Genomic DNA, 18,012 nt, shown 5'->3' with positions numbered 1-18,012 from the left:
TGGTTTAAACACACACACACACACACACACACACACACACACACACACACAGAGAGAGAGAGAGAGAGAGAGAGAGAGAGAGAGAGAGAGAGAGAAACAAAACCCAACCCTACTCCCAAGTTTCAGAAAGTAAACTTGTAAAATTAAGGATTTTGGGTTTTTGTTTTCTATACCTGCCCTAGCTCCTGAATTACGACACGGAGACCTGTTATATTTATTATAAAGCTTCAGGCACTATAGCTGGGCAGACACTGAGCTATTGTAACCTGACTATGCTGGCCTGGTCTACTTCCCAGCCACGTGGCCTGTTACCTGCCATCTTAGTCGCCTTCTGGCCCTTCCTTTTTCAAATCCATCTCCTGATGGCCACTCTCAGGTCCCAACCTGAGACACATGCACTTTCACACTCTCCTCCTCTGACCCAGAAGTCCCGCCTTATCATCTCCTGCCCAGCTATTGGCTGCTCAGCTCTTTATCACCATCTAAAACGGGAGATGCTTCTACAGCATGACAGAGCCCATGTGCAGACTGCAGCAGAGCTGTGGGCCCAGAGGTCAGCATCAGAACACACAGAGCACAGACACCCCAACACCACAGAGCACAGACACCCCAACACCACAGAGCACAGACACCCCAACACCACAGAGCATAGATGCTCTAAGACCACAGAGCACAGACACCCCAATATCACAGAGCACAGACACCCCAACACCACAGAGCACAGACACCCCAACACCACAGAGCACAGACACCCCAACACCACAGAGCACAGACACCCCAACACCACAGCGCACAGACACCCCAACACCACAGCGCACAGACACCCCAACACCACAGAGCACAGACACCCCAACACCACAGAGCACAGACACCCCAACACCACAGCGCACAGACACCCCAACACCACAGAGCACAGACACCCCAACACCACAGAGCATAGATGCTCTAAGACCACAGAGCACAGACACCCCAATATCACAGAGCACAGACACCCCAACACCACAGAGCACAGACACCCCAACACCACAGAGCACAGACACCCCAACACCACAGAGCACAGACACCCCAACACCACAGAGCACAGACACCCCAACACCACAGAGCACAGACGCCCTAAGACCACAGAGCACAGACACCCCAACACCACAGCGCACAGACACCCCAACACCACAGAGCACAGACACCCCAACACCACAGAGCACAGACACCCCAACACCACAGCGCACAGACACCCCAACACCACAGAGCATAGACGCTCTAAGACCACAGAGCACAGACATCCCCAACACCACAGAGCATAGACACCCCAACACCACAGAGCACAGACACCCCAACACCACAGAGCATAGACGCTCTAAGACCACAGAGCACAGACATCCCCAATATCACAGAGCACAGACACCCCAACACCACAGCGCACAGACACCCCAATACCACAGAACATAGACACCCCAACACCACAGAGCATAGACTCTGTAAGACCACAGAGCACAGACACCCCAACATCAGAGAGCACAGACATCCCCAATATCACAGAGCACAGACACCCCAACACCACAGAGCACAGACACCCCAACACCACAGAGCACAGACACCCCAACACCACAGCGCACAGACACCCCAACACCACAGAGCATAGACGCTCTAAGACCACAGAGCACAGACATCCCCAACACCACAGAGCATAGACACCCCAACACCACAGAGCACAGACACCCCAACACCACAGAGCATAGACGCTCTAAGACCACAGAGCACAGACATCCCCAATATCACAGAGCACAGACACCCCAACACCACAGCGCACAGACACCCCAATACCACAGAGCACAGACACCCCAACACCACAGAGCATAGACTCTGTAAGACCACAGAGCACAGACACCCCAACATCAGAGAGCACAGACATCCCCAATATCACAGAGCACAGACACCCCAACATCACAGAGCACAAACACCCCAATACCACAGAGCACAGAAACCCCAAGACCACAGAGCACAGACACCCCAACACCACAGAGCATAGACGCTGTAAGACCACAGAGCACAGACACCCCAACATCAGAGAGCACAGACATCCCCAATATCACAGAGCACAGACACCCCAACATCACAGAGCACAAACATCCCAACATCACAGAGCACAGAAACCCCAAGACCACAGAGCACAGACATCCCCAACACCACAGAGCACAGAACACCCCCAACACAAAACTTTTTCTCAAATCTTAACAGTCACAGAGATAGTTTGTAGTTAGCATGTACTTTCCACGTTCTGATAGTCAAGTAAGACGGCATGAGGCAGGTGTGACTGATGCTTTTACCAAGAATTCCTAAAACACTACATGCTGTATAAAAATACCAAGTAGTTTGACCGACATTAACATTTAGTTTCTGCCCATACCTCATCTGAATTCAGGATAGTCACATTGAGTGTGTGTCTGTGTGTGTCTGCCAGTGCACTGGTGTGCGTTGTGTACGTTGTATGTGTAGGCTAGGACTTAGCCTTATGCCAGTCTACCTTGTTTCTTGAGACAAGGACCCTCATTGGCCAGTAGGTTAGGCTGGCCAGCAGAGCCCTGAGCACCAACAAGGACCTACCTGTCTCTGCCCTCGCAGCACTGACTGTCGATGCTGCCACCACACTCTGCTGTTCCTCGTGGATTCTAGGGATTGAACTCGCATCCTCATGGTTGCAAGGCAGACGCTTTACTGACTGAGGCATCTCTTCAGCCCCAGAATAGCCACATTTTAATGCTCAATGGTCACATTCACCTCACTGAATACCACTAAATATTACTTGTCCATAAATTTGCACATTTAGCCTCAAAATAGGGATTTGTCATGGAGGCAGGTGAGCCACTGGGTGATGTAACGTATTTGTGAGTCTAACAAATGGTGCTAGTATAAGCCTAGGTGTTTCTTGCAAAGTTCACACCTAACGTGCTTGTTTGTATGCAAATGAGACACAGTGCCTGGTAGCATCTGTGTGTTCAGAGCAAGCTTACTAACAGTCTTCAGCTGGGATGTGAGTGTCATTGAACCAAGCTTTCTCTGTGGAGTGAGGCTGTGATGCCTCAACAGCACAGCACAGCGTTTGCTCAGCTGCTCTCAGAGCTGAGCTGAAAGGCCTTGTGTTACCTGTGGACGTGTGGAGGAGGACAGAGAAGGGGGGTGTTGGGTTCATGTGATAGGATAGTCCTGGGCGTGGGGCTGGGAGACCCCGGGGTGACCATCTGTGTGACCTTCCTTAAATCACCTGACTGAGCTGGCTCCTCACCATCTCCGGGATATGATGTACCTTGCCTGACAAAAAGGGTGCCAGCTGAGGGATGAGACAGTAGTGAAAATAACTGCACTGGCTGCACATGATGCTCACACCCGTGTGACGGGCGGCTGCTCTGTCTGTACAAGACATCGTACATTGAAACCGTTCAGTAACCCCATGACGATGAGAACAGAAATCGTCACATTGTAGGTAGGGATATTTATTTACTTGTAAGTTTGTATTACATTTAGTGTGTGTGTGTGTGTGTGTGTGTGTGTGTGTGTGTGTGTGTGTGTGTGCGCGCGCGCGCACGCGCGCGCGCGCACTTGCCACTGCATATCTGTGGCGGTCAGATGACAATGTGCAGTTGTCTTTTCTTGTCTTCCTTCGTGTGGGGCCGGGGCCTTGTGCGCACCCTGTACCAGCTGCTGAGTCATGCCTCTGTCCCCGGAGAAGGGCAGGTAAAGGTGAAGTGAGTTCTTGAAAAACACTAGCTAACATGGAGTTCTCCAGGGCAGATGGCCTGGTAGACTGCTTGCCAAGTTAGTGGCATCAGAGACTGTGCTGGGCCACCCCAGAGGTGCTGATTCAGGGGGCTGAGGAGAGCTTGCATTGCTAGTGTAATGAACCCCCACACACCGTCTTCAATAGAACTTTCATTTTGGGGACCGGAATTTAAATTCTGCTCCCCACACTACCTTCTCTAGTGCAGGCGGCCCATGGGCTGTGTGTCACCTGTAAGCCTGCAGGGACTCGTGTGCGAGCCAGAGTACTCCGTGGGCATCTGCCCTTCAGCCCCAACAGCGTAAGTTGTTCCGAAACCAGACCCAAGCTGCTTTTTGCGTGGTTACTTGACCTCTTTGCTTCAGATGTTCAAAAATAGCTTTCACAGTCTCTGCAGAATTAATAATTTTTAGGCTATGATGTTAAAGAAGGGAAAACAAAGATTTATTATGGAATTATCACTTCTCACCTGTAGGAAGATGGCAGGCAGTGCGTGCTGGGCTTACGCAAGGCTTCCCCTCGCCTCAGGACGCCTGCCAGAGGAAGGGAATGCTTTAAGCTCTGTGTTTGCAAGGGAAACAGTCCCAGCCAGTGCGCTCTGGCCTTGTGACTCACGGGCCTGGTGCAGGGAGTAAGTTCCCTAAATTCCTGGAGTCCTGTCTTCCTTCTTTCATTAATATTCTCAGCAGCATCCCCACCTAGCACAGCGCTCTAAATGGGGGCAGGCGTGGGTCCTAGGCAATTGGCTTAGGTAATGCCACCGACCTCAGCGTCTGTCCAGGGCGTCTCTCTGTCTCCCCCCAGGCGCTGCTGATTACAGTTTTCTACGGTCTTTACTTCTGCTCACTTAGAAGTAGATTAACAATTTTATTATCTGGTTTTTTGAGACAGGGTTTCTCTGTGTATCCCTGGCTGTTTTGGAACTCTTTGTAGACCAGGCTGGCCTCAAACTTACAGAGATCAGCCTGCCTCTGCCTCCCACGTGTTGGGATTAAAGGTGTGCACAAGCACACCCTAAGTGTAGTTTAATAATTTTGGAAAGCCATGGTTTCTTATAAAAAGTGACCTATCTAAAACCTCTGCTCTTCATGTGTTGTCACACTGGTTTTTAAAATGGCCAATTTTCTTTAATATGGATATACTTGATCAATAAAACCACCATTCAGTGACAAGTACTAGAATGTGAGTGCTTTTCGCACAAAAAAGTGCCCAGTAGAGGGAGGGGACTGGGCATCTTCTTGGTTCTGTAATAGAAAGTTGTAGCTCCAACTGTAACTCCAACTCAAGAGTATCTGGACTCTGCAGCTACGTGTGCTCATATGTGTGCTCCCTTGCACGCACATGCACACGTACACACACACCTTAAATTTCTTCTTACACATGCTAACGAGCCCTCCAAAGATGACAGAACTACTGAACGATGGTGAGATTGGGTCGTGTCTGTCGTGATCTCAGAGTTGTTGGTTTTGTTTTGCCACAAGGTCTCACTGTGTAGCCCGGGCCAGACTGGACTGCCAGCTTCAGCCTTAGGTGCCGCCGTGGTTCACGGTCTCGCTGGCTCCCTCAGGCTCGTCAGAGTGTTCTCCCTCCCCACCCCACACTGGCTTCCCAGTAACCCGAGGAATCTGTACACTGGTGCCCCGGGTCTCCTGCCGCACACCTCGACCCCCGACCCTCACCCCTCAGCCACTGTTCTGAGCGACCTGTTGCTTCTTGCACTCACTATGGCAAAGGAGAACCTGCTGTAAAGTCGATGGAGCTGAACCCCTTCCTGTTGGGGTTGGAGTTCGGGTACTGGCAATTCACGTTCCCTAGCTTGTTTTGTTTTGCTTTATTTGTTTTCATTGATTTTTGTGTGTGTGAATTGTGCACCATGCACTGTAATCTCACTCATCCCCTTGTCCCTTCCTACCCACCCTCTGCCCTTGAAACCTACCCCCAAAAGAGAAAGAAAAAAAATCTCATTGTGGAAGTTGTGCTGTGTCACAGTGTGTCACACAGTGTGCCCTTTTGTCCACACTTCTTGTCAATGTTCATTGCAGTGAGTCATCGGTCTGGTTCGAGGCCTCTGGCGTCGGCTACGCTGTCAGTACTGGATCCTCACTGGGACTCTTCTTGGACATCCTGTTGTTGCCCTGTGTCATGGAGACCCTGAGGCGTTGGGTCTGCAGGACCAGCCCCTTCCATCGCTCCAGCAGTTCATAGACGGGGTGGATGTTGGGGTGGGCCAACTGAAAGCCCTGCGTCTGCGCCTGAGATGTACCTGAACTAGTCAGCCTGCCATCTCTCCCACAGCCACACCACTAGGGTACACTCTCCAGCAGCGCCCCAGCCAGCAAGGGGCAGAGTCAGCTCTCATGCCCTCGGGGCCAGCTCACCTATGCCCACGCCAGCCAGGCCAGCTCTACTGTGCTGCCCAGATGAGGTGCAGGGCCTGCTCTCCCAAGTGCTGCAGGCAGTCGGGCTGGGCCAGCTCTCCTGCTCTCATGACCCTGGGACTGGCTCTCCCTTTTTGCGAGGGAGGGTATCTCTCCTTGAGCATGCCACCACACAGCAGAGCAGTGGTAGGGCCAGCTCTCCCACAGTGTCCAGGTGAGGGGTAGGGTCAGACATCAACATGACCCCAGGTAGCAGCCCAGACCAGGGACATCCGCTTGGCCTTTGGTGGTACAGGCGCCCACTGCTACAGGGTCAGGGACCCAGGCGTGGCCCTTCGTGGCAGCACAGTCCAGAGCCTCACCATGGCCTCAGGTGGCATTGCCAGCCACTCACAGCAGGCTGTTCCTCAGTCCCCTCAGGTCTCCAGTTCCGTCTCTTCATTGTGCACACACCCTTCTTCTCTTTCTCTTCCATCTCTCTTTCGCTAACTTGCTCATCTTAGTGGCGCCCAGCGCTGAGTATCTGCAGTCATCTCAGGAGTGCCGTTTGCCGCCGTGCCAGGTGCTGCTGGGCTGGGAGTCGTCTCAGGCTTGCTCCCTGCCCGGGCTGCACAGTGCTGGCTTAGAGGGCTGGACTTGTATTTTTAGCCCCACCGCTCTCTAACGCTTTAAGCTTTCGGTTGCCCCCAAATCCATTTGCACCTATGAACAGGCACCCTGCTGGAGTCCACCGTTGACCTCAGCTGACGTGGAGATGCAGCAACGCAAACCGATATCTTAGCGTGTAGGGAAATCAAGTCACCTCACTGGGACCAGGTCCGGTCCCCTCTGAGGTCAGAACCACCATCTCGTGTCACTGCCATAGCTGTTCTCTCTGCCTGTCTTCTTCTTCTTCTTCTTCTTCTTCTTCTTCTTCTTCTTCTTCTTCTTCTTCTTCTTCTTCTTCTTCTTCTTCTTCTTTTCCTTCTTTTTTCTTTTTTTTATTTTTTATTTTTTATTAATTTATTCTTGTTACATCTCAATGGTTATCCCATCCCTTGTGTCCTCCCATTCTTCCCTCCCTCCCCATTTCCCCCTATGAATGTTCTGGCGGGGGATTTCCTCCCCCTGTATATGCTCATAGGGTATCAAGTCTCTTCTTGGTAACCTGCTATCCTTCCTCTGAGTGCCACCAGACAGAGGGGAGGACATCCTATTGGGACTCTAGATGAGAGAAGCATGGGAGAATAGCAAAGTAGAAGGATCCAGAGGGTCCTAGAAACCTACAAGAAGAACATTATGATAGGCAGATTTGGGCCCAGGGGTCCTGTTCAAACTAAGGCACCAGCCAAGGACAATACAGGGGGTAAACTTTAAACCCCTACCCAGATCTAGCCAATGGACAGGACATTCTCCACAGTTGAGTGGAGAGTGGGGTATGACTTTCACACGTACTCTGGTGCCTCACATTTGACCATGTCCCTGGAGGGGGATGCCTGCCTTCCTCATAGATGCATCTTATCTCTCTGGCTGTGAACTCTCTGGGGCAGAGGCTGTATCCTCCTCACCTCTGCGCCCCTCAGGTGGCCATGGTGGATGTGGGCAGTAAATGTCCGTGGAGAGTAGGGACACATCCTGGTTTGCACACTGGGATGGGAGGCTGGCAGTCCTCTACAGTTGCCATAATGTTAGGAAAACAAGGACTCCTCAGATCCAGCAGTTCAGGAGGTTGGCAGGAGTTGGTGAGCAAGAGTCCTGTGTAGTGGACGGACAGCGTAGGGCGGCTCGTGAGGCCCATGCTTGTCTGCACCTGGCTCCCATGTGTGGCCTTCCTGCCCCATCTCCAGCAGATGTCATGGAGACCAGACCAGGCTTCATGAGTCTTCAGCTCAGCTGTGGCAGCTTTCCTCCTCACGAAGAGGAGTCAGGAGAAATCCTAAATTCTTCCCGAAGAGGGATGAGGAGTTTCTCATTTCTCACCAAAGAGCCTACCAAGGTCACCCCGCTACTGCTGGTGTTTTAAGAAGCGGCGGTCAAGGTCTCATGCCAGCATTCAGTGATGGAGGAGACAGGTCAGTAACTGAGATGGAGGAAACGTCTAGAAAGTCCCCCGGAGGCCCTTGTGGGTTACTCTGCTCAGTGTTGAGACTTGACCTCCCTGTGGCCGGCAGACCTCGTGCGAGGCCATTGTTGAGCTGTTTGTGGGTAAGCTCCCCAGGTTGGCTGCCTTCCAGGGGCACCCCATTTTCCTGGTACCGGGAAGACTTCCTGGTTTGATTATGTTTCTATCTGGAGTTGCAGTTTCAGGAACATGGGCCCTCTGGTCCAATGACACATGTGCAGTGGGAGGGAGGGGCCCAGAAGAGCAGTTAGTGGCGAGGCACAGAGACCTCATTCTCCTCACACCCACCAGCACAGTAGGGATGTTTCTGCACAGGCACCTACTGTGCTCAGTACCTTTGAAATGCTGCGATTTCAAGGCAGGCGTGGTGGCGCACGCCTTTAATCCCAGCACTAGGGAGGCAGAAGCAGGTGGATTGCTGTGAGTTCAAGGCCAGCCTGGACTACAAAGCAAGTCTAGGACACAGAGAAACCCTGTCTCGAAACACCAAACACCAAAGAAAAGAAATGCTAGGATTTCCCTGTCCATGGCTGAGCTATGCTCACACAGTCCCTTCAAATGAGGGACACTCTCCAGGCCACTCTGACGCCATGGCCGTTGCATCAGGCCATTCCTGGGAGACTCCTTGGACACCACATTTTCCTTGGTGAAGAAACCGTTTGTAGGGAGTGGCCTGCCCCATCCCAGCAGTATTTACCTCCATCGTGCCCTGACCAGTGCCACACAACAGGCTGCTTACTCGGTGTCCTCTCCTGAACGATGCCCCGCTGTCCCTGTGGAGTCGCTCTAGCGTGAGTGTCTGCGAGCACCTCAGTCCCCACCCCCATCCGCGTCCCCCCCAAACAACATCCATTCTCACTTCAGTTGATAATGTCTCTTTATATTAGCTCCGTGCTCCGTCCCGAGTATCAGTGTCATCTCTATTATAGTTTTCTCTCTGTTGGGCCTTTTGTCTTTGTGTCTTTGTGCGTGTCCCTGCCACCGTCGGCTGTTTTATTTCATATGTTCATAGGCAGTGGAGGGAATTATCTGTGACTGCATTGGTCTAGTTGAGTATGTATGGAGCATTCACTAAAGGGGAAAAAAGACATGCTATGCAAGCAGTGCTTGAAGTGTATTTACTAACAACAAGGTACATGCGGAGTGCGCCCGTGCTCTGCCAGGCCCTGCCTTTGACGGCGTTAGCTCAGCTGATCCAGCAGCGGCCCTTGCTTCTCGTGTCTTTTTACATACCGGCCCTCAGTGTGCTCGCCACAGAGTGCAGCGTGTGGCTCTGTGCAGAGCAGAGGCTCTCGTGACTTGAAAATCAAACATGACACATGGATTAGTCGGTTTTTCATTGCTGGGGGAGGAGTGGGGAGAGCTGACCAAGGCTCTTAGAGTCCGAGGCTAAGTCGCGGGGAGGCCACCAGGGTGGCAGGAACACTAAGCAGCAGGTCACCTTGAGCCTGCAGTCAGGAAACCCCAGAAGATGAGCTACCCAGCCTCCATCCTCGTTTCCTAAGTCAGCAGTTCCAGCCCACAGAGTGGTGCTGTCTTCAGGGAAGGGACCTTCCCTCAGTTTGCCTAGCCCAGAGAACATCACAGATGTGCCCAGAGACTCGCCCCCATGTGGTTCCAGGTCCCAGCAAGGTGGCAGTGTAAGCCTTCAGCAAATACTTCAGACTTTTCTTACCATCTCCCTAACCCTGAGAGAGCAAGTCTCCTGTGGGCGTGCCCAGAGGTGTGCCTCCAAGTGGCCCTCGCCTGGCCAGAGGGTGACGTATAAACTCAAAGGGTGTGGACGCGAGTGGTTCTTTAGACTTTGAAAATAAATCCCAATTATCCCTCGTGGCTGAATCTTCCTGAGCACGTTGTCTGAAAGGGCAGCCTGATATGGGAGAAGAGACTTGTGATGGCTTCAGATAGACAGCCGAGGTCTAACTCGGTCTTGCTGGGTGATCCACACCCTTAACTTGTGGTTGGTCCAGTTGTTGGTGTGTGCGTGCGTGTGTGCGTGCGTGCGTGCGTGCGTGCGTGCGTGCGCGCAGCCATGTGAGTGAAACCTCTTGAATGTTCCGCATTGGCACACTACTTATGTCATCTGTGTCACATCTGGCCACTGAATCTCTCCAAGATAACTTCTAGGGAGACCGAGTTACCTCCCTCATGAAAGCAGTACTCGGTGTCCTACCTAGGTCTAACTCGGTGAAGTGGTCTGTGACTCATGAAAGAAATTAACCTTTTTAGCCAGCTCAGAACTTACCAAACGGTTGCGAAATAATCTCTGGACGCCTTTAATAGTAGCTAATGTGCTGTCTGACTTGGTCCACAGACAGGAGACACATGAAGATGTGAAACATGTAAGGGGTTATTCACAACAAATGTTGTTGCTATTTACCTGACTGCGGTTAAGCTAACTCTGTAGTTTACATCAGTGAACCATACGCCAAGTCTGTCAGTTGCCCACTTCTTACAAGTCCCACACCCGTGCTGTGCCCATTTGACTCTCGCTGCTTTTGAATCCCAACAGCAGAGCGTACAAGTTTTGACACAACTCAAAAGACTGACAACGTAGAATATTTATTTTTATCTTCTCGTTCTTTACAAAAAGTTTGCTGATTTCTGGTCATAGAACACTGTCATGGGAACAGTGTTCCCAAGGAAAGAAAGGAAGGTCCTGTGCACACTGCCTGGGGCTAAGGTTCAGGTCTACTCAGCGTGTGGCATGCATGAGCGATGGCAGAGAGAGAGCTAAGGGGCCCTGCAGGTGAAGCTGGGTCAGGGTTTCCTGGGCTGCGCCTGAGGTGCCAGACTAGCTTCCTGGCTGGTCTGTCCACCCCTGGGTCTTTCCCAGAAAGCAAGCGAAAGAAAGGCTCAGGCAAAACACTCAAACCAGACGTTACACTCTAGGGCAAACCCTCTCTCAGCACTGCCTTCTGTCTCTCCGGGGCCTCCATTGTGGTGGTGTCCTTTGGCAGCGTCTGGAGGAACTTCAGCTTCCACAGAGTCTGCCACGCCTTGAGACTGGGCAGCTGGTTGATGGCTGTGTGTTAGACACCTTGTGAGGCGGGCTGTGTGTTAGACACCTTGTGAGCCGGGCTGTGTATGAGACACCTTGTGAGCCGGGCTGTGTGTTAGACACCTTGTGAGCCGGGCTGTGTATGAGACACCTTGTGAGCCGGGCTGTGTGTGAGACACCTTGTGAGCCGGGCTGTGTGTTAGACACCTTGTGAGGCGGGCTGTGTGTGAGACACCTTGTGAGCCGGGCTGTGTGTGAGACACCTTGTGAGGCGGGCTGTGTGTGAGACACCTTGTGAGGCGGGCTGTGTGTGAGACACTTTGTGAGCCGGGCTGTGTGTGAGACACCTTGTGAGCCAGGCTGTGTGTTAGACACCTTGTGAGCCGGGCTGTGTGTGAGACACCTTGTGAGGCGGGCTGTGTGTGAGACACCTTGTAAGCTGCAGAGTGGTGGATTGATCTCATTCTGGGCTTGCTGTTCATCTTGTACTCTTGGCAATGGAATTTTAGAAAATTGTTTTTGTGTTTGGGTTTTGTTAAGCTTATGGAATGGCTTCTAAGGCAAATGTTATTAATTATGACATCCATTCATTTTACCAGCCAGTACTTATTAACTGGCTGCTATGTGCAGCACAACAAAGAGAAATAGAAGAATAATCTTTTAAGGTAGATTTAAAGTCATTTGGAAAAATTTTTTCTTGTAGCAGTTCTTATTTTAAAAATAATTACTTTGTGTAAGTTGCTTTTGACTTTTAAATTTTGTATGACTTGCCCAAACTGTTGTCATTCCAAACTAAAAACTACCCAGACTTTTATGATACATCCCTCCAATGTTTTGATTTTGCGTGCTTTCCAGCCTCTGTCCCATAAACATATCATGCATAATTATGGTTAATAATACACTTACTTGGGTTCTGAACTTTTTCTAGGAATGTAAAAATATCTTTGTCAAGTATGCTTGGGCCAAGCAATTGAAGTTAAACATGAGCTTTTATCCACATGTTAGGCCGGCTGCTGCTCGGACAACTCCAGAGTCTCAGGGTAGCCACTTGAGGTGTAGTCCAGGTGGCCTTCTGCAGGTGACTCAGCACCCAGACGCCCTCTGCCATAATAGGGCGCCATTTTTCTTGCAGGATGCTTTGGACATGGCTCTGATTTGGAAGAGGGACATGGAGGATTCACATGGGACACCTGTGGGTCAGTAGCCACATCTCATCTACTTACAGATCATTGGCTAGAAGACAGTCATGTAGCCACACCTAACAACGGGAGACTGGGAAATGTAGTCCAGTTGTAGCCACACCTAACGATGGGAGCCTGGGAAATGTAGTCCAGTTGTCTTGAGAAGGAAAGGACCAGGTGTGGGACTGCAAAGTAGCCTCAGTTACAGTCACCTTTAAAGGACACACACTGGCTGTCTTTAAACACTTCCTAGATACAAATCACCAGTTTAGTATATTTAACGGTCATCGAGATCATGTGTTTTAGATCTTGTATTAATGATTTAAAAATAATTCTGTAGTAACTTGATAATGACGCATTTAGTTGCTTCTTTGTAAACATTTTTATTCATTTTGTCTCTCTGTGTGTGAATGTGTATTTGAGTGTGTACACGTGTGCCACAGCACATGTATGGAAGTCAGAGAACAGTGGGTCCTTTCCTTCTAACGTGTGTGTTCCAGGGATTGAACGCGGGTCCTCAGGCTCCGCAGCAAGTGCCTTCACTGCTGATGCATGTTGCTGGCCTGGATCCAGCCACTTCTGATAACGTGCATACACACACACACACACACACACACACACACACACACACACGCACGCACACACAGCACACACACAGCTTTAGTTGCTTTCTATAGAACACACATGAACACTTAGTGTGTGTGTACTTAGGTCTGTTCTAGCACTGACACACCGTGGTATGTGGTTACTTGAATGTGTGTTTCTGCCTGCAGCACTGAGTGCGCTGGGAGTAGCTAGAAGAGCCTCATCAGCATTCACACCCCTCGGGCTTCTTCCTCTTTCCATGATCAGAGCACACGGGCATCAGCACCCATGTTCCCTAGAGCTCACTCCCAGCAGGTTAAGTCATGTGCTCAGGCATTTGTATGTGGTGAGACATAGTATCTCATAGGACTCTGAGGCTCAGGAGGTTTGCAGAAGCGTCGTGTGTGTTAGGCCTGGGTGGAGATGAGCCTACAGAGGCAGCCATGGCTGGTTCTCCAATAGGGCACTCACTGTTAACGGAGCAGAAGTTAAGAAGGGAGTGTGCCAGCCGGAGGGGCCTGAGGATGGCTGGAAATCCAGCGGAGCCCGGGCCGCTCTTGCTCAGGGGGCCGAGTAAGCCCCTCCCTGGCTGGACAGGGCGCCTTGGGAGGCCGCTTTCCCTTTGCAAGCCATTTCCTTCCCATTCGGTTCCTTTCAGTAGTGAGGTCGCTACAGATGCTGTTTTACGGTCTAGCTGCATACAGTTCTTGCACTTCAGAAGGTACTTTTCTCAGCTAAGCCCTGATGGCTCGCAAGGAGCCACAGACGAGCCACACGCTGCGTTCAAGGTGGCCTGGATTACGGAGTGAGCCTCCGTCTCAGAGAAGCAAACAAATGTGAGGTAAATCTGTCTGCAGCGCAGCTCAGTCCATCACTGGGTGCTCTTCTTTGTTTCCCAGGCAAAGCCAAAGCTCATCGAGCCCCTTGACTATGAAAATGTCATCGTGCAGAGGAAGACTCAGATCCTGAATGACTGTCTGCGCGAGATGCTCCTCTTCCCGTACGACGACTTCCAGGTGAGTGCCAGGAGCTCTGCGGTACGGCTGTGACCGGAGAGCCTTCTGTGTGTTGCCGTTTGATGGGTGGACTCCGGGTTCTGCAGACAGGAGCAGAGCGGTCCTGATGGCACAGGCCTCCGACCACCTGTGTGCTGCGGTCAGAAGCAGGAGGACGATGTTCAAGGCTGACCGAGGGTCCAAGGCCGCGCGGGACAGCGGAGTGAGACCCTGTCTCTAACTCCAAAGTAGAAGGAGGCCCGGGGGTGCTGACCAACGGGCTCTGCGCCTGCCGAGCGTGTGTGATGTGTAGTGAAATTACATAGCATGTGTGATGGGTAGTGTGTGTGCCTAGCGTGTATGATGGGTAGTGTGTTCACCTAGCGTGTATGATGGGTAGTGTGTGTGCCTAGCGTGTATGATGGGTAGTGTGTGTGCCTAGCGTGTATGATGGGTAGTGTGTTCACCTAGCGTGTATGATGGGTAGTGTGTTCACCTAGCGTGTATGATGGGTAGTGTGTGTGCCTAGCGTGTATGATGGGTAGTGTGTTCACCTAGCGTGTATGATGGGTAGTGTGTTCACCTAGCGTGTATGATGGGTAGTGTGTTCACCTAGCGTGTATGATGGGTAGTGTGTTCACCTAGCGTGTATGATGGGTAGTGTGTGTGCCTAGCATGTATGATGGGTAGTGTGTTCACCTAGCGTGTATGATGGGTAGTGTGTTCACCTAGCGTGTATGATGGGTAGTGTGTGTGCCTAGCGTGTATGATGGGTAGTGTGTGTGCCTAGCGTGTATGATGGGTAGTGTGTTCACCTAGCGTGTATGATGGGTAGTGTGTTCACCTAGCGTGTATGATGGGTAGTGTGTGTGCCTAGCGTGTATGATGGGTAGTGTGTGTGCCTAGCGTGTATGATGGGTAGTGTGTTCACCTAGCGTGTATGATGGGTAGTGTGTTCACCTAGCGTGTATGATGGGTAGTGTGTTCACCTAGCGTGTATGATGGGTAGTGTGTTCACCTAGCGTGTATGATGGGTAGTGTGTTCACCTAGCGTGTATGATGGGTAGTGTGTGTACCTAGCATGTATGATGGGTAGTGTGTTCACCTAGCGTGTATGATGGGTAGTGTGTGTGCCTAGCATGTATGATGGGTAGTGTGTGTGCCTAGCGTGTATGATGGGTAGTGTGTTCACCTAGCATGTATGATGGGTAGTGTGTTCACCTAGCGTGTATGATGGGTAGTGTGTTCACCTAGCGTGTATGATGGGTAGTGTGTGTGCCTAGCGTGTATGATGGGTAGTGTGTTCACCTAGCATGTATGATGGGTAGTGTGTTCACCTAGCGTGTATGATGGGTAGTGTGTTCACCTAGCGTGTATGATGGGTAGTGTGTTCACCTAGCGTGTATGATGGGTAGTGTGTTCACCTAGCGTGTATGATGGGTAGTGTGTGTACCTAGCATGTATGATGGGTAGTGTGTTCACCTAGCGTGTATGATGGGTAGTGTGTGTGCCTAGCATGTATGATGGGTAGTGTGTGTGCCTAGCGTGTATGATGGGTAGTGTGTTCACCTAGCATGTATGATGGGTAGTGTGTTCACCTAGCGTGTATGATGGGTAGTGTGTTCACCTAGCGTGTATGATGGGTAGTGTGTGTGCCTAGCGTGTATGATGGGTAGTGTGTTCACCTAGCATGTATGATGGGTAGTGTGTTCACCTAGCGTGTATGATGGGTAGTGTGTTCACCTAGCGTGTATGATGGGTAGTGTGTGTGCCTAGCGTGTATGATGGGTAGTGTGTTCACCTAGCATGTATGATGGGTAGTGTGTTCACCTAGCGTGTATGATGGGTAGTGTGTGTACCTAGCGTGTATGATGGGTAGTGTGTTCACCTAGCGTGTATGATGGGTAGTGTGTGTGCCTAGCATGTATGATGGGTAGTGTGTGTGCCTAGCATGTATGATGGGTAGTGTGTGTACCTAGCGTGTATGATGGGTAGTGTGTTCACCTAGCGTGTATGATGGGTAGTGTGTTCACCTAGCATGTATGATGGGTAGTGTGTTCACCTAGCATGTATGATGGGTAGTGTGTTCACCTAGCGTGTATGATGGGTAGTGTGTTCACCTAGCGTGTATGATGGGTAGTGTGTGTGCCTAGCGTGTATGATGGGTAGTGTGTTCACCTAGCGTGTATGATGGGTAGTGTGTGTGCCTAGCGTGTATGATGGGTAGTGTGTTCACCTAGCGTGTATGATGGGTAGTGTGTGTGCCTAGCGTGTATGATGGGTAGTGTGTTCACCTAGCGTGTATGATGGGTAGTGTGTTCACCTAGCGTGTATGATGGGTAGTGTGTGTACCTAGCGTGTATGATGGGTAGTGTGTTCACCTAGCGTGTATGATGGGTAGTGTGTTCACCTAGCGTGTATGATGGGTAGTGTGTTTACCTAGCGTGTATGATGGGTAGTGTGTTCACCTAGCGTGTATGATGGGTAGTGTGTGTACCTAGCGTGTATGATGGGTAGTGTGTTCACCTAGCGTGTATGATGGGTAGTGTGTTCACCTAGCGTGTATGATGGGTAGTGTGTTCACCTAGCGTGTATGATGGGTAGTGTGTGTGCCTAGCGTGTATGATGGGTAGTGTGTGTACCTAGCGTGTATGATGGGTAGTGTGTTCACCTAGCGTGTATGATGGGTAGTGTGTTCACCTAGCGTGTATGATGGGTAGTGTGTGTGCCTAGCGTGTATGATGGGTAGTGTGTGTACCTAGCGTGTATGATGGGTAGTGTGTTCACCTAGCGTGTATGATGGGTAGTGTGTTCACCTAGCGTGTATGATGGGTAGTGTGTTCACCTAGCGTGTATGATGGGTAGTGTGTGTGCCTAGCGTGTATGATGGGTAGTGTGTTCACCTAGCGTGTATGATGGGTAGTGTGTGTGCCTAGCGTGTATGATGGGTAGTGTGTTCACCTAGCGTGTATGATGGGTAGTGTGTGTACCTAGCGTGTATGATGGGTAGTGTGTTCACCTAGCGTGTATGATGGGTAGTGTGTGTGCCTAGCATGTATGATGGGTAGTGTGTTCACCTAGCGTGTATGATGGGTAGTGTGTGTACCTAGCGTGTATGATGGGTAGTGTGTTCACCTAGCGTGTATGATGGGTAGTGTGTTCACCTAGCGTGTATGATGGGTAGTGTGTTCACCTAGCGTGTATGATGGGTAGTGTGTGTGCCTAGCATGTATGATGGGTAGTGTGTTCACCTAGCGTGTATGATGGGTAGTGTGTGTACCTAGCATGTATGATGGGTAGTGTGTGTACCTAGCGTGTATGATGGGTAGTGTGTTCACCTAGCGTGTATGATGGGTAGTGTGTGTGCCTAGCGTGTATGATGGGTAGTGTGTGTACCTAGCGTGTATGATGGGTAGTGTGTGTACCTAGCGTGTATGATGGGTAGTGTGTTCACCTAGCGTGTATGATGGGTAGTGTGTTCACCTAGCGTGTATGATGGGTAGTGTGTGTGCCTAGCATGTATGATGGGTAGTGTGTGTGCCTAGCATGTATGATGGGTAGTGTGTGTACCTAGCATGTATGATGGGTAGTGTGTTCACCTAGCGTGTATGATGGGTAGTGTGTTCACCTAGCGTGTATGATGGGTAGTGTGTTCACCTAGCGTGTATGATGGGTAGTGTGTGTACCTAGCGTGTATGATGGGTAGTGTGTGTGCCTAGCATGTATGATGGGTAGTGTGTGTACCTAGCGTGTATGATGGGTAGTGTGTTCACCTAGCGTGTATGATGGGTAGTGTGTGTGCCTAGCGTGTATGATGGGTAGTGTGTTCACCTAGCGTGTATGATGGGTAGTGTGTGTGCCTAGCGTGTATGATGGGTAGTGTGTTCACCTAGCGTGTATGATGGGTAGTGTGTTCACCTAGCGTGTATGATGGGTAGTGTGTGTACCTAGCGTGTATGATGGGTAGTGTGTGTGCCTAGCATGTATGATGGGTAGTGT

At 50.8% G+C, this 18,012-nt stretch overlaps 1 protein-coding gene across 2 annotated transcripts in view; it reads left to right on the top strand.

Moving 5' to 3' along the window:
• The window catches only part of Dock9 (dedicator of cytokinesis 9), a 276,731-nt gene that overhangs the window by 110,348 nt on the left and 148,371 nt on the right, over positions 1–18,012 (top strand). For both annotated transcript variants that reach the window (XM_051160989.1, XM_051160987.1), the window contains exon 2: positions 13,918–14,034. In XM_051160989.1, the coding sequence (XP_051016946.1) occupies positions 13,918–14,034 (117 nt within the window). The remainder of the gene's footprint in view (positions 1–13,917; positions 14,035–18,012) is intronic.

Source organism: Acomys russatus, chromosome 18 (assembly GCF_903995435.1).
Source record: "Acomys russatus chromosome 18, mAcoRus1.1, whole genome shotgun sequence".
In the NCBI taxonomy this organism is placed as follows: Eukaryota; Metazoa; Chordata; class Mammalia; order Rodentia; family Muridae; genus Acomys; species Acomys russatus.
The sequence above is the reverse complement of the archived record's forward strand: the minus strand, read 5'-3'. Positions and strand labels throughout refer to the sequence as shown.